The 14,968-nt window shown below is 38.7% G+C and overlaps 1 protein-coding gene across 5 annotated transcripts in view; it reads left to right on the top strand.

The window, feature by feature from the left end:
* Nucleotides 1–14,968, top strand: part of LOC122974730 (pleckstrin homology domain-containing family A member 5-like) — a 249,428-nt gene that overhangs the window by 213,360 nt on the left and 21,100 nt on the right. For 4 of the 5 annotated variants that reach the window (XM_044342618.1, XM_044342617.1, XM_044342620.1 and 1 more), the window contains 4 exons: nucleotides 408–646; nucleotides 3,832–3,915; nucleotides 6,094–6,213; nucleotides 8,357–8,410. In XM_044342618.1, the coding sequence (XP_044198553.1) occupies nucleotides 408–646; nucleotides 3,832–3,915; nucleotides 6,094–6,213; nucleotides 8,357–8,410 (497 nt within the window). The remainder of the gene's footprint in view (nucleotides 1–407; nucleotides 647–3,831; nucleotides 3,916–6,093; nucleotides 6,214–8,356; nucleotides 8,411–14,968) is intronic. The other variant, XM_044342619.1, reaches the window with a different exon arrangement.

Below are 14,968 nucleotides of genomic sequence, written 5' to 3'. Positions count from 1 at the left end.
GATGGTCTGACTTTAAACTCTGTACTGAGTAAACAAAATGGGACATTTTCCGAATAGGCAGCTCCTTTTGCATAATCCACATTTCATGTGTATCTAATATTTTGTATTGTTCAAGATATATATTGATTTTGCAAGATGATTGTCACTGGCATTACTTGTATTACTTTGTTGCAAATCATTTCAGCCTAAAAAGTATTATTAGGCATACTTTTAGGCAGCCTAAGTGTTCCATAATAACATATCTTATGCTGTCTTTTTTAAAATTCACTGATGAGCTGTTTTCTCAAATGGCCAACCTCTATTTTAGAATACAACTTCAATTTCATGATCATCATAGAAAATGTTGAAGGCAAGGAAAGATTTTGACTCCACTGTGACGCTCTGTCCCTCTGTTCGTGTGATTTCAGCTGCAGGTCATTATGGCACCCTGCCCAGCACAAAGACCATGGGCAACATCTCAGAACACGCTGTGGCACACTCCATCCCCACCTCTCCGTCTCACGGCTCTCTGGCTCTATACAGCACCTTCTCCCCTCCCCGCCAGCAGACTGCTCACAACCCCAGCACCTCCCAATCAGAGGTGTCGTCACCCGTCTTCAGGGGGGACGTGACGCTGGACCGCCGACACAGGACACACCTCGCCAAGGTAGAGGAGATGTGGAGTTTTTTTTTACCTGCATAATAATCATAATACTTTAATTTATATTCACATTTTAAACAAAAGAAGCAATACAATGCACTTCACAAAAACAGAAACCACACAAAAAGATGGATGCAAAAAGTAGAAATATTAAAAAGATTTTTTAAAGAGGCAACAAATAAAAGACAGTTTTTTAATTTAATAGTAAATAAATAATTATTAATACTGTAGGTGAGGTCAGTTACAGTCAAATGTTCTGGCTAAAAGCAAGCATGAAAAGATGAGGTGGACAATCTTAAATCTACTGGGGTGCTAGTCCAGTATAGAGCACTGAAACTGACAAAAGGCCAACATCTACCATTCGGAAATGTTAGACATAAAAGCCCATAAACTTTCGTTGGGCGGTGCAGTAATTAACAGCCATGGAACTCCTGGTGGTGCTGTACTAAAAGACTCTGCCCTTATCTCTTCTGATCACCCAGTAGACTGAAAACATGCAAGCTACAATGCTAATGTTGTGGCTGTTTTTAGCATTCTTTTTAGCATCCTTCCTCGCAATATTTAAAACAAATTAACTGGAAAAAAGGACTGAAAATATCTATTTCTTCCATTGTACAGTCAGTGTTGACTTCAGTGATAAATACAATGTTTTTCCTGTAGCTGCTTCACAATAAAGCCTTCATGTGATTTGCCAACGGATTGCTTTCACTGTGAAACAGGAGCAGCAGGACGTGATGGCTTTGAATTAGCAGTAATTTAACACATCAAATAGAGCTGTAGGAGAGAATTCATTATTTGTTAGTATAAAATAACAAATTCAATTGAAATGTATCTCAATCAGCTTAGACCACTGATCTAGCATATGTAGAAATAATAAGAGAAAAAGAATGGGTTTCTGGAGTAGTTACATTTTTAACCAATAAGCACTGGGTGCAGTGACAGCATGCAGAAATTCAGAAGTCTTGTCCTCATAATAGAGTCTGACTCAGGGTTTGACAGGAAAAGAAGTGTCCCTTTTAAATGTCAGTTCATCCTGACTCAGAGCTGAATGCAGACAGAAAATAACTGGAAATTTCTCTTTGCAGTCTCCTCATTTACTTTTCCACCCAGAGACAGAAAATTAGACAAAATTCAGCTCTCTCCTATTCAAATTCACAGATGTTCCTTTTGATTTTCCCATGAGACTCTTCAGAGAGAGATGGTGCAGAGTTGAGTTTGCAGTCAGTGGATGAGTCCAATCCTCCTGTCACAAGTGCAAAGCCCAGGTCCAATCCCCGTCCTCAGGCTGTCAGCCAATGTGACACCTCTGATCAACTTTGTACTCTGACTCAGACACACTAGACGGCTAACGTAATCCTCCCAGGCAACACATGTCTCACTCTGTATTCACACCCAGACAGAGGAGGAAGACACTGAGAACACCTTCAGATTAGGAAACAATGAGTCGAAGTGAGTGATGGTGTTGAATCTGCAAAATCTAAGAAAATAGATGCTCTTTGGTCAGTGTAGTGAGAGTGAATTTTTGAAGACATTTTTGTCAAATGGACAGATAAGAGGACAACCTGATCCAAACTTTACACAAAATAAATAATCTTGTTTCATAATTGTGCAAAATTAAGTGCCATTTTGTTGATACTGTAGAAGTACTGTAGTTCCACCAACATTAGTTTCTACAAAATTGCTGAAAAAAATAAATGTGCCGCAGGGCCATATTAACACACAGGCAGGCCCCAGGGCAAAAATGAGCTGCAAGCCCCAATTCAGACCAGTAGCTCTGGAGTAGTTTGGTTATAGTTTTATTAAATTCAAATTTATTTAAGAATATTCACTATCTAAGAACAATAGGATTACATAAAATGTGGAAGTCATCTTAAAAAGCTTCAATGCAATAAATTCCTTTTAGCCCACTGTAGCAGCTAAATTTAATTACATTTAAATTAATTGAATCAAATCATTGTTCTGTGTTTGCTAACAAAGAAAACTAATGTTGGCAAATAGATAGCAGGATGAAGCCATGAGTGAATGCTTCTTATTGTTTCCATGTCATTTTAATAATGTTCCTCTTTTATGTGTTTTTATGTGAATGAATGTATTCAGTTAAAGGCATTACAAATGTTTCTGCTTGCCCTAGTAATTAACTAGAAATATACTCAACATTACTTCCAGTCATTTACCGCTGGCATGCCATTATTATTTAGTTTTGTTTTTTGCCAAGTGTACATTATTGTTGTGGGACGATACTGGAATTTTCCTAGTGGCCCACTGTACTGGGCCCACTGTACTCTCAGTTTTGTTTTAATAAGGATCCTGGTTGCAATGTTTTGAACCAGTTATAAAAAACATCACATATAGTGGGTGTGAGGTTGCTAGCTAGCTATAGCTAACATTCTACACTCAGTTGCCAGTTTATTAGGTACACCCAACTAAAACTAATGCAGTGTAATACAGCAGTCCTGCAGTAAGTACACTGCCTTAGTTTCATGACAGTTACAGTGTTCAGGATTAGCTACACCTGTTTCAGAGAGGTGTTGAATTCCATATAATTGCTTCAGTTTCAGGCTCCTGGTAGTTTGCATGATGGCTCACTGTCACACTGTCATAGCTTACTGGGACACTTGAATAGAACAAGACATTGTTAATGTTATTAATAACACCTTTTCCTACTATGACAAGTCAAAATCTCTGCTGAGAAATATATTATCAAATAATCTGTCAATTACCTTTTCAATTTATCAGTTTGTTTATAAAATGCCAGAAAATTGGGGAAAAATTCCCATCACAATTTCCCATAGATGACATCGTCTAATAGCTTGCTTTGTCTGACCAGCAGTCCAAATCCATTGTTATTCACTTACAGTAATAGAAAGCAAAGAAAAGAAGCCCATTCTCACATTTAAGAAGCTGGTACCAGTATATATTTGGCAGTTTCGCTTGATAAATGACATTTAGCTGTTTGGGGCATGGAAATCACAGATTTAAAAAACAATCCAGAACTTATTTTTTTCAATCAAAGGCTCCTGACACTGGCATGACATGCTGTAGAAAATAGTCAGCAGTCAAGTGTTGCTCATTTTTACTGAATGTCATTTGAAATGAACTGAACTGAGGTAAGGTCACCTGAACTGAAATAAGTGAGACCGAGGTGTACCTTCTTTTGTCAAATTCAGTCCAATCTCCTCCTTTTCCCACAGTATGGCTACCCACCTGACCGCCGATCCATCGCAGCCGGCGTGCCTCCTCAGACCATCACCCCGCAGTCGCTGCAAGGCAAGACGGTGAGTGTTACAGTGCACCTCCTCTTCTCCCACACACTCCATACAATGAGGTTAACCCTGTCCACCTGCTCTCAGTAAACTCTTACAAACAGTGTATAGAATTTAGAAAGCATTTACACAAATGAAAAGTAGTCTCTGCTGTTCATCGCTGGCGCTCAAACACTCATTGACACACAACACATACATCTATTTCATTGATGTTTTGTTCTCAGCAGCTTCTTATTGCTGTTTTCTCCACTTGTCTCAGCAGGACCAATGTAATTATTGACAATGCCATTGTCTCTTAATGACAGGGTGCGCGCACACAATGTGGCAGCGCAAGTGAAATTGCCTTTGCTCTCAAATTGAAGCGGCAACAATCAAGAGTGAGGTCTGATATTTATGTTTGAAGCAAGCTGTGAATAATGATGTGATTGCTTGACTGCAGTCAAGTGCCTCACAGTTTGATGAGAAAAATTTGTCCAGTAATTTTCCACGAGGTTTTTTCAGTGCACTGTTTTGTCACAGTGGCTGCGTCCCTTTATTTCACTGTGTCATAAGTGATAATATGCCGAGTGTGTGTGGGTGTGTATGAGTGAGACCTATCTGTGTGTTTGTGTGCACCAGCCCATCCATAAATCCATAATGGAAATCACTTAATTGCTCTTTACCCTCATCTAGCAGTTTTGTTTAAACTGACAATAAAATTGAAACTAGTTATTAGTAACACAAGATATTTTGACCCTGATTTCTGACGTGTAGTAAATCAAGCAGCCCACGGGCAGAAGCCAGTTGCAAAGTCAATGAGATGTTGCCAATTTTTCCTCTCTGGTTGACACATTATTTTGAATTTTCAGTACATTTCCTAGCTCGCTTAGCCACATGTCAAATAAAGGAACCTTTTCAGTTTTGAAAGATTGTAACAGAAGCTTTATGGGTAAGTGGCCCGGGTGTAGGGATTAGACACCAACATGACAGCAGTACTTACGAAACCTTCATGCTTGAATTATGTAAAAGTAAAGATTCTGGCTATGCAGTTTTGTCCAGTTTGTATGGAGAAATATGAAATATGTCACCATAAAGCAGCAATAATAGATTTTCTGAGCTGCAGAACAATCTGTAAACACAACAACATATTATCATTTTTTAAAAATTGATATGCCGAGCGTGTTAGCAAACAGTTGTCTATTTACATCTTCAGCAGACACAGAGTAACATTAACATGCATTTGGAGTAATGTTTCTGTTCAGCAGGGGAATGTAAATCCAATATTCACACTCCTTTATACTCTGTTTTGGTCCTCATCATCTGCAGAGGGAAATGCCTGACTCTTTAGCTGCTAGATGCTCCACATGAGAGCGACGAGACTCACCCAAAACAGTTAGGTTGCAGGTTGTAAAACCAAAACTATGAGATAAAAGGCTAAAAAGCACTGTAGAACTGCAGAGTTGGATGAGAATCCTCTGTGGGTTCACTGTCAGTGAACTCTTTCACATTTATTGATTAGGTGGGAAAGACATGACTCCAAGTGAATGCTAATGTTGCTCTGTGCCTGCTGGATGTGTTAATAGACAACTGTTTGCTAACACGTTAGCCAGAACAACTTCATAAAACATCAATATGTCATGGATGTGTGTTTTCTGCCCGCTAGTGGCCAAGGAAAATTGCTTGAATTGCCATGAATATTGCAAATGCAGACTCCACACATCTTAAATGGGATTTCAAGCCCAAATCCTTCTCCCAGGCCTTCCAAAATAATTGTGAAGTTGTATCTTTTCAATCCTGCAATATAATGTAGAACTTGTGAACCACCCTGCATGGAAAGGTTTCTGATAATACTATCTTAGATGTAAAAAGAAAAAGAAATGTTACACTGTGAGCTGAAATATCTGTAACTGTAACATAAGCAAGATAGTCATTTACGTATAATGTAACTCTTCATCCAGACTGAGAATAAAGGGTCATCCAGTGCTGGTTTAAATGCATTATCTTGCAATTATAGGGTTATTATAGTCTTTATTGGATTATTAATCAATGCTGAGAGACCAGTATGTTGTCAGAAAGCTGTTGAAGTGGTTCCTCTACTCTTGTGGGTCATCAGAGTCACTGCATCATGTTTTTTTCAATTAGATGATGGGTGTCATTGATATTATCAGTGTGGCAGCGCTTCTTCTCTCCTCTGTGTGTTGCTCTGTGCAGCCCGAGGAGTTGACACTGCTGCTGATCAAGCTCCGCCGGCAGCAGGCTGAACTCAACAGCCTGCGGGAGCACACAGTAGCTCAGCTAATGGCCCTGGGCATGGAGGGGCCCAACCCTAAGGTCAGCACTGGGTGTATACATACGTGTGTGTGCATGCACGCATTTGTGCTTTCCTAACCATGTAGTCAAAATCCCATATTCTCTGTGATGTGTGTCTGCAAGGGGAGGTTCCTTGTGTACATCTGGGATTTTATTCCAAATGAAACTGAATGTGGTGTGTTCTGAAAGGTTCTGTGAGGAACAGAAAGTATGTTCTTTGTGACTCAAGCCCTGTTCTTTGGGATGGCAATGTCAGTTGATTGGTCCACTACTTCAGTTTAGACTCAAATGTATCAACTACTATACAATGGATTGCTTTGAAAATGTGTAAAGACATTCTTGTCCCCAGAGGTGAAGGCCTACTGACTTCTGACTTACCAGCAGGTTGATTTTTTTGGTTCAGCGTGAAATATCCCAAAGTAGATTGCAATTTAACAAAGACATTCATGTTCCACTGAGGATGAATTGTAATAACTTTGGTGATCCACAGATTTTTCATTAAGCACTATCATTTGGTAAAAAAAAACCCCAATTTGCTCAACACTTTGGTTTATGACGAAATACCTGCAAAACCAGTGACATTCCCATCAGCCTCAGTTGTACTTTCTGTATGTGCTAATTAGCAAATGCTGGCATGTTAGCAAGATAAACTAAGGTGGTGAACATCAGCAGTATCACAGAGCTAATAGCATGGCTGTAGTAAAGCCAACCTCCAACTTCAAAAACACTTTTAAGTCAACTTTGGCATCAGCGTAGAAATACAAAATCTCATGGCATTATTGCAATTTTAGTGGCCAGCCCATCATTTGCCTATTTGAACACACCAAATGCAATTTCAATTTGGGACTATTGTTCTGGCATTAATGTATGCACAGGCTGTCAGGTGCATAATTTTGGATGTTGGGAATTGGTACATTGATACGTTCATACTTGTGTGTGTGTGTGTTTGCATGGGGGCACCACTCCTGTCCATGCATGTTGGCTTAAGGTTTCTGGAGAGCATGGATGCATCGGAGCAGATGCATCAAACAGTGTTGCATTTGTTGTGTTTTGCTCCAGCACTATGCATCACAAGTGTTGGTTTAAACCACTCAGTGTGCTCCATTTTATTTACATTCATTTTTGTGTGTATATACCTGATCAGTTCTAAGACAGATTATTAGTCGTTCCTTATTTGGGAAAGACTCAGAAAATTATTTTAAAATGCATGTAAAGTAAGTGTGCAGCATGTTTGGTATTCCAGGTTTCAAAGTTGTTACAATTTGTACAGTGCAGCATGGTGTCACATGTTTTGAGTTCACTGTATGAATTCTGGAAAAGGATATGTGCTTAACAATATGCATGAGTCACATTTTTTTATGTAAAATTATATTATGATGTCAGACTAGATACTGTATCATCTGACATTTTGAATGTGGCAATATGGTGATGTAGCTTAATTTTTGGCTGCATTACAGTAAAGTTACTAGACTTTTGCAGCTATTTAGAACGAACAGTGAACCCCTTTACCTTTTTGACATCACATACACATCAGCACTGTGATTTTCTTGGCTGTAGATATCTACTGAAAGTGTTGTCCAGACCTCCATGTACTGCAAGTGTTATGAACAAAATACTACAGTATGAACATAGAATCCCTCTGCAGCTTCTCAACAGTGCTGCATGACTGCTGACCCTTCTCATGTTGGTCAGTCACAGTTAATAGTCTTGACAATCATGGAAATACACTTTTGCTTTTCTTGTGTGACAGACAAGAGCATCAATATTATCAATATTGGACAACTGGGCCAAACGTGGATTATGTACAAGTTGATGCCAACCCTTTTAAAATTCTTTCTACAATATCTGTGCATGGCCACTACAGTATGGCTACGGCAATGGAAAGATCATTATTATGACAAATAAACTAAGGTCAGATAACTTAAACATGGTCCTCGAGTTTATTCTCACTGGAAAATAAATATAGATGGATATATTTCAAATAATTTTTCGATCGTCACTATCTCTGCCTCCTCTTTTTATTATCTCTTCCTTCCTGTTAAAACATGCCTTTGACTCCCTTTTCCTCTCCCTCCCCTCTTCTGTCTGCTTCTGTCCATCTCTACCAAACACAACCTCACTTTTCCTGCTTCTTCTTCTTCTTCTTCCTCTGTGGCTACTGCAGACTGATGTTCTATCCCATCACCTGCAGAGGAACCTTATTTACCTGGACAGCCAGGTGAGGACTTCTGAGCTTGCTCCTCTCTGTTCCAAGCTGCTTCTGCTATCCAAAATATAACATTTGAATCAAACCATACACCTGTGATGCTTTTGGAACTTTGAACCCCAGTTTTCAATCGCTGGAAGCATTCTGTCTCAATTTCTTGGTTTCTTTTTTTTACCTATTTGTCTCTTTACTCAGAATACTTTTAAAACCTTTTAAAAACTGAGAGAATCTGATACATGCCTCTACAAACATCCAAGAGCTAATCTAGGTCACTCCCAATATTCAACATATTTTCAGCCTGTTCACAGACCCATAAAAAGGCATTATTGAGTTAGAGAAAAAAGTAATCCAAAAATCAAACTGTACCTTTAAGAAAACTTACAGTACATACTCTTGGCTCAATGTCACTTGGTAATGATCACTAAATTAAGGGCCAGTGGTGAAATACAGCTTGACTGTAACACCTTAATTGTATAGACATGTTTTTGAATGAAGTAGACACAGTTTGAATAAAGGTCAGAGCCAGAAACATTCTCACAGATCCTGTCACAGTTTTCCATTATCTATTTCTATTTGAAAGCTAGCACGTGAAACATTTCTTCAACTTTTCTCTAGTTTGAAGACTTCTTTGTTAAGGCCGGTCATATTTTTTTTAATTAACTTAATCAAAGGACAATACTGGTGTTTGTGAATGGTTTACTACATTGCTGCTGACCATTTTCTGATGCATTCCATGCATTTTTAGATTATCTATGCAGGTAGCTATTGGCTTCACTTGAGTTCACTTTTACATTAAAAGTCAACTGGCAGAGACTTGAAACTGGCTGTAAATCACAATGAACAAGTTTGGTTCATCAAAGTTGTGTGATTGTTGCATTCTAATGCAGCTGAATGCACGTGGATTGTCCTGACATTCATGATAATCAGCAGATGAATTACATTGCAGTCATGGACTATTTTGTTGGAAAACAAAATGGAAGTGACAAATAGCAAGGACATTGTAAATAATGTGTCAAATATGAATTTGATAGTCTTTCATTATAAATACTTTAAAGTGGTTACCTTAAGAGTAGGGGTTTTTTCAGACCTGCATGATAGCACACAGATGAAAGTTTAAAGTGAATCACTTTTTTCAACTTAGTTACCATGTAACAATAACATGACTTTATAATAGTTAACCTATCCAGCAAACTTTAAATTTCTTCAGGTTGAAATGTAATAAACTAAAAATGATAGCTGCCTGAAAATATTAACCAGTAAAAGTTACATATTATCTGTAGCAGATTAACTACAACATGCTTAAACACCTGTGTAATCCTTGATGGATGGGTAGATCAATAGCTATCAGTAATTCTGCTGTAACGTGGCTACGCAACCTTAATATATGCACACTGCTTGGAGGTGCTTGGATGTACCAAGTGCAGCAACACTCAACCTCTCTGATTGCTTGCAAATGTCAGCCTTGTACACTCAAGAGAAGAACAGCTCAGACAACAAACCGAGGGAAGTGCTCGGAAGTAAATGTAAATGTCAAAATTCTATTTACATAGAGCCTGTAGTTTGACCATAGGAAACAAAGATGAAGTAATTTGTTGTTGACTCTAGTGTGCAGCCACCAATTGATCAAGTTATTTAACTGCGACAAGCGTTTATGTGCCCCAACCCTTACTGGCACTAATGTTAGAAATAAGATGGATGCTTCCACTGGAATCTCATTAACATTGTATTTCAGTATGCTCAGGCTGCCAGGCTAATTGCAAGAAAAACATAACCTGTCAACGGTTCACAGAGGCATACCCTGATCATGGCAGGCATTTAAATGTGCTATTTATTTTTGGCCTCTAGGTTTAGAACTCGCCTTCCCATGGTTCCTGCATTATTGAATACGACTACTTGGCTCTGAAAAGGTCACGTGCTTCAGGGAGAGACTAGCCTATGTAGGAGTCGCAAGCAGTTCAGATGCTAATCGAAAAAATTAAAGAAACACTTTGATTGTCAGAGAGTAAGTGTCTATTTGAGGAGGAGTTCTTCCTCTCAAAGTTTTTATCCTCAGTCAGTCAACTGGGTTCATATACTGTCACAACTTTGTCAGCTTTAAATGAATGTAAAAGTGTTTTTGCATTGTTTGACCTGTTTATTACAAACCTTCCAGCCTTTCATTTGATTTCATGTCCATATGCTCGAAAAATCTCCCAGCAGAGACTTAAAATTTGTTTGAGAATTGCTTGAAACTTTCTTATGATTAATGAACATCTGTCTCCTTTTATTTTTGGCATATGGCTACCTCAAATATATTTTCAGGGTCATAGTACAGGTCTTCACAGGTCCAAAATCTCAGACCTGATCCAGGACAAATCCATGGAAAAACATAACCAAACCCAATGTGCATACATTAAAAAAGAGACCCAATCCATAAGGGATCAGAGGACAGTCAGACCCGATCTAAATAGAGCTCAGAATAATCAGACTTGATCCCAAATGTGGTCGAACTAAACAGTCCCAAATTCAGAGAGAACACAGACAAAGCCACTGCAGTCAAACAAGTGGCAATACATGCCAATTTTCCTGCACCTCATAGATCACATCCTCACCTCAGGAAACGTTTTTCTACTGTGATGACAATGATGACGCACCATGTGATCAGAGCTGGTAAGAGTCCACTCAGAAACCTGACTGTCTGAGTGGACTTACAGACCTGAGACCTTTGGCAACAGAACAATACCCAACCCACCGTCAGACCCAAATATACTGAATGTATTCTGGACTTGGCCCAACTCTGATCCCTGGTCGAGTTTCTGTTACTAGGAACTGATTGCACCTGTGAAGATCTCTAGTGCACTGGAATTAAATGAAACCAATGGCTGCCTGGAAATACATTGAACAATGTAAAACCCTTGGTGTGCTTTGGAAAATGCTGAACACTAATATAAAGTATAGGTATTTGTAAGAAATTAGCTAATGCAAAAACACCAGTACCAGATCCCAGGGGTAGCAGAGAAGGCGAAGATATAAATCATGTTCTGCAAGTTTAGGGTTAGGGTTTGGATTAGAGAGTATTAACAGTCCATTACAGAGTGGCACTTATGTTTTTCTTAAATAGATCAAGGGGGTGAGTTCTATTCCATCTCCTGGATATCAGCCATTAAGGATATCAGCCATTAAACAGTTATTACACCACTGTATCCTCTTTCTCCTTGGCGCTCCGCTAGATGAAGGAGAATGAGCCTCTAATCTTCATGATTCACACTATGATCGAGAACTCGGCACCGAGGCCGCAACTCTACCAGCAAGTAAGGTCTTTGGCGAGTTCTGGCTTGAGTCCCCGTCAAGGCACTCCATTAGTCCTTTGACATACAGTATATGTTGTCTTTTGTTGGGTCAAAACCTCATGGCGATCATGTATTTTTCACTTCATCCATTGAATTTGAAAGGTCTCCATAAATCAAGTAACATGTTTGTAATCTTCCAAGTTCAGTTCAAACGTGAAAGCACCAAACTATATTCTAGTTGTGAGGTTTTTGCCCAACAACACTTTAATCTCTCATTGTACATCATTGTACTTAACTTGAAGAGTTCTCTCTCAAAGGGAAATATCCAGTGTTTATAAAAATATACCTACATTACAACTGTTGTATGATACACTCCAAGTACTGTAACTTGGGTGTTGACTTCCCAAAATGTATGTCTCTGTTGTTACCTAAATGAACTCTTCAATGGACTCAATGGGATCAGATTCAAGCCAGACCTTAGCCTTGGCAGCCCAATGGTTGTGTATCCACATTTTCCCCTTTCACCATCAACCTATTATTTCACCACGTTGGATGCAGTCAGCCCGTTCATCAGCCAGTTGTTCCTCAGCAAACCTTCCCAGATGTCATCACAGCAATATTTGAAATGTACTGTATACAAAGTTATTTTTGGTCCTGGCACATCTCATTTCATTGCTTTCTGTTTGATGCTGTTGGAAGTAACCTGAACTGAGCATGGCTTGTGATGTAATGCTACATAGCCATGGATTTCCCCTCTCACCGTCTGTCTTCATACAGCACTGTTCATTGTTGGGTATCACTTTGGAAATGTTGACCATTTGTGCTCATCTTAATGGTTCAGTTTTTCAGATACTGCGTGGCTACAAAGAAGGATAATACTCATCGTATTTTGTAATGGTTTAAGGAATAGTGTGATATTTTGGGAAAGAAAGAGTCAGGGCATGGTTAGTCTAGCTTAGCATAAAGACTGGCAGGGGGAAATAGCTTGCTTGGCTCTGTCCAAAATACAGCTACCAGCATATCTAAAGCTCACTAACTAATATATTGTATATTGTTGTTTAATTTGTACATAAACATAAATTTAATAAATGACAAAACTGTGGTTTTAAGGGGAATCATGTGTTGCACCTATTTCTTGATGAACCATTTATCCAATATTCTGTGCAGTGTCTCCGGTTATAGCACAGGTTTCCAAATACAGTTGGTGAGCACAAGTTTTGGTTTTGATCTCTGCATAGACACAATGGTACCTGGCAACCCAGCCAGTTATTGTTGGTCAATAATAGTTTGAGAATGTTACTCTTCCTAAAACTACAAATTCACATTTTTACATTTATCTTTGTGTACAGATTAAAGAAAAGAGATATGTGTTAATCAGTGAGCCTTAGAAGTAGGTCTCTTTTAAAATTTTGGACAGAGCCAGGCTAGCTGTTTCCCCTTGCTTGCTGTCTTTATGCTAAGCTAGGCTAACCACATCCTCACTCCAGCTCTGTATTCAACACACAGACATGAGATTGATATCAGTATTCTCATCTCATTCTTGGAAAGAAAGTGTATATGAGTATTTCCAAAAATGTTCAACTATTCCAGTAAAAGGGTATTCATTATTGTCATCGGTGACAGTGCATTCACTATTCTGGACTTCCTCATTTATCTGACGTAATCTATGGGTGAATTTTGTAACATTTTGAACAATATTTCCTTCTAATGGTGCTCAATGTTTTCCAACAGGATGCAAACCAATACATCCACCAACCCCAATGCAGCTGTGACTTGTAGAAAAACTACAGTGTACACTGAGCATTGTACAAGGTTATGCATATAAATTCTCATGAATATTACTAAGGACACACAGAGCAGCATTCTTTGCCTCTAAAGTAGTATCAATGCTTTGCATCAGGACTTTCAACAACCCATTTTCATTTGGGAACTTTGGCAGGTCTGAACTCAATCCTGCTGGTTTAGCATTTCAGATATTCCTAGCAGGCCTGATCAAGGAGAGCCAGTCACGAGCATCCATGTCCAGTTGTGATGTACTGACTAGATCAGTTTGAAAGTGACTATAAAACATTTAGACTTTTATAAAATGGTGTCTAGTGAAGTTAAATTAAAAAACTGAACAAGAAGATTAAACCTCTTCTTTCATTTCTGCATATGAGACAATTTGAACTCCTGAAATAGGGCCTCTATAATGCAATTATTTATGACTTACTACAAATCTAGAGAGCCTTTCAATGAGTCTTCAAGCAGTGCCATTTGAAGCATAAGGTCCCACATTAATTCAGCCTCTGGATTCCCTGTATGTGGGTTTCTACCATTGTCTTAGCTGCATTTCTTGGAACAGATAATAATGTGCTCTGTAAAATTCAGTCAAGGGAGTTTTCAGAGGATTTTATCACTTTATTCCAGACCACTAAAAATCTTTCTCTGTCTGCACTCATCTATCACCTTTTTTTCTGAGCCAACAGCCTACCTTTTTCTTTTTTTTGAATAAAATTGCACTGCATCAAGCAATGAGCCTATGCATTCACACCTTAGTAAGCTGCAGTTGAGGTTTCTGATGGAGGTTCATGTAAAGGATGGCCAGAGAAATCATATGATATGTTGCCTCAGTCTGAGCAATCAAAGTCCTGTTTATATATTGTAAGATAATCATAATTGAGAAAAAATCAGAAACCATAATGGAGACATTTGTATTTTATATCTTTTGTTTTCATGATGGCACCTCCTAGTTTAGCACTAACTCAATACAGTACTGTTAGTTCTCTGTCTGTCTTTCCATACAACCAATCAAATCTTTGCATAAATCAGTAATGTGGCATTCTATCGTAGGCAGAGCAGACAGTCACACTGAGCCTGATAGCATTCTGCTACACAACATAAGAGCCACAGACTCAGAACAACAACCCACATTTGCTTTCCTGTTAAAGTCTCCTTCTTATCTAACTTAGAAACATGAACACATATCTTATCACCCTACATCTTAGCTTGTTGAACAAGCCACCAAATAAGAATTCACCCTGGAAAAATGCATCGCTAACATCAGTTAGCAGGCTAGATAGCCAATGAGCTGCTTAGCTGCAGCACATTAAACAGCATGTAAACATACCTGCAAATGTCACTTTGATCCCGTTAGATGCTGGTGTGTTCATTGCTCTTTAATGCCACTGCTAACAACACACCATCTGCCCTAGACATGTAACCACAGCACAAGTTTGTGGCTACAAAATCTTTTTTCTTTTTTTTAATAATTAAAAGCATGTGGACATTCTTTTTGACAGCAAAAAGGGATGACTACATT

This window comes from Thunnus albacares, chromosome 23 (assembly GCF_914725855.1).
Source record: "Thunnus albacares chromosome 23, fThuAlb1.1, whole genome shotgun sequence".
Classification (NCBI taxonomy): Eukaryota; Metazoa; Chordata; class Actinopteri; order Scombriformes; family Scombridae; genus Thunnus; species Thunnus albacares.
Note: the sequence above shows the minus strand (reverse complement) of the source record. Positions and strands in the feature narration are given on the sequence as shown.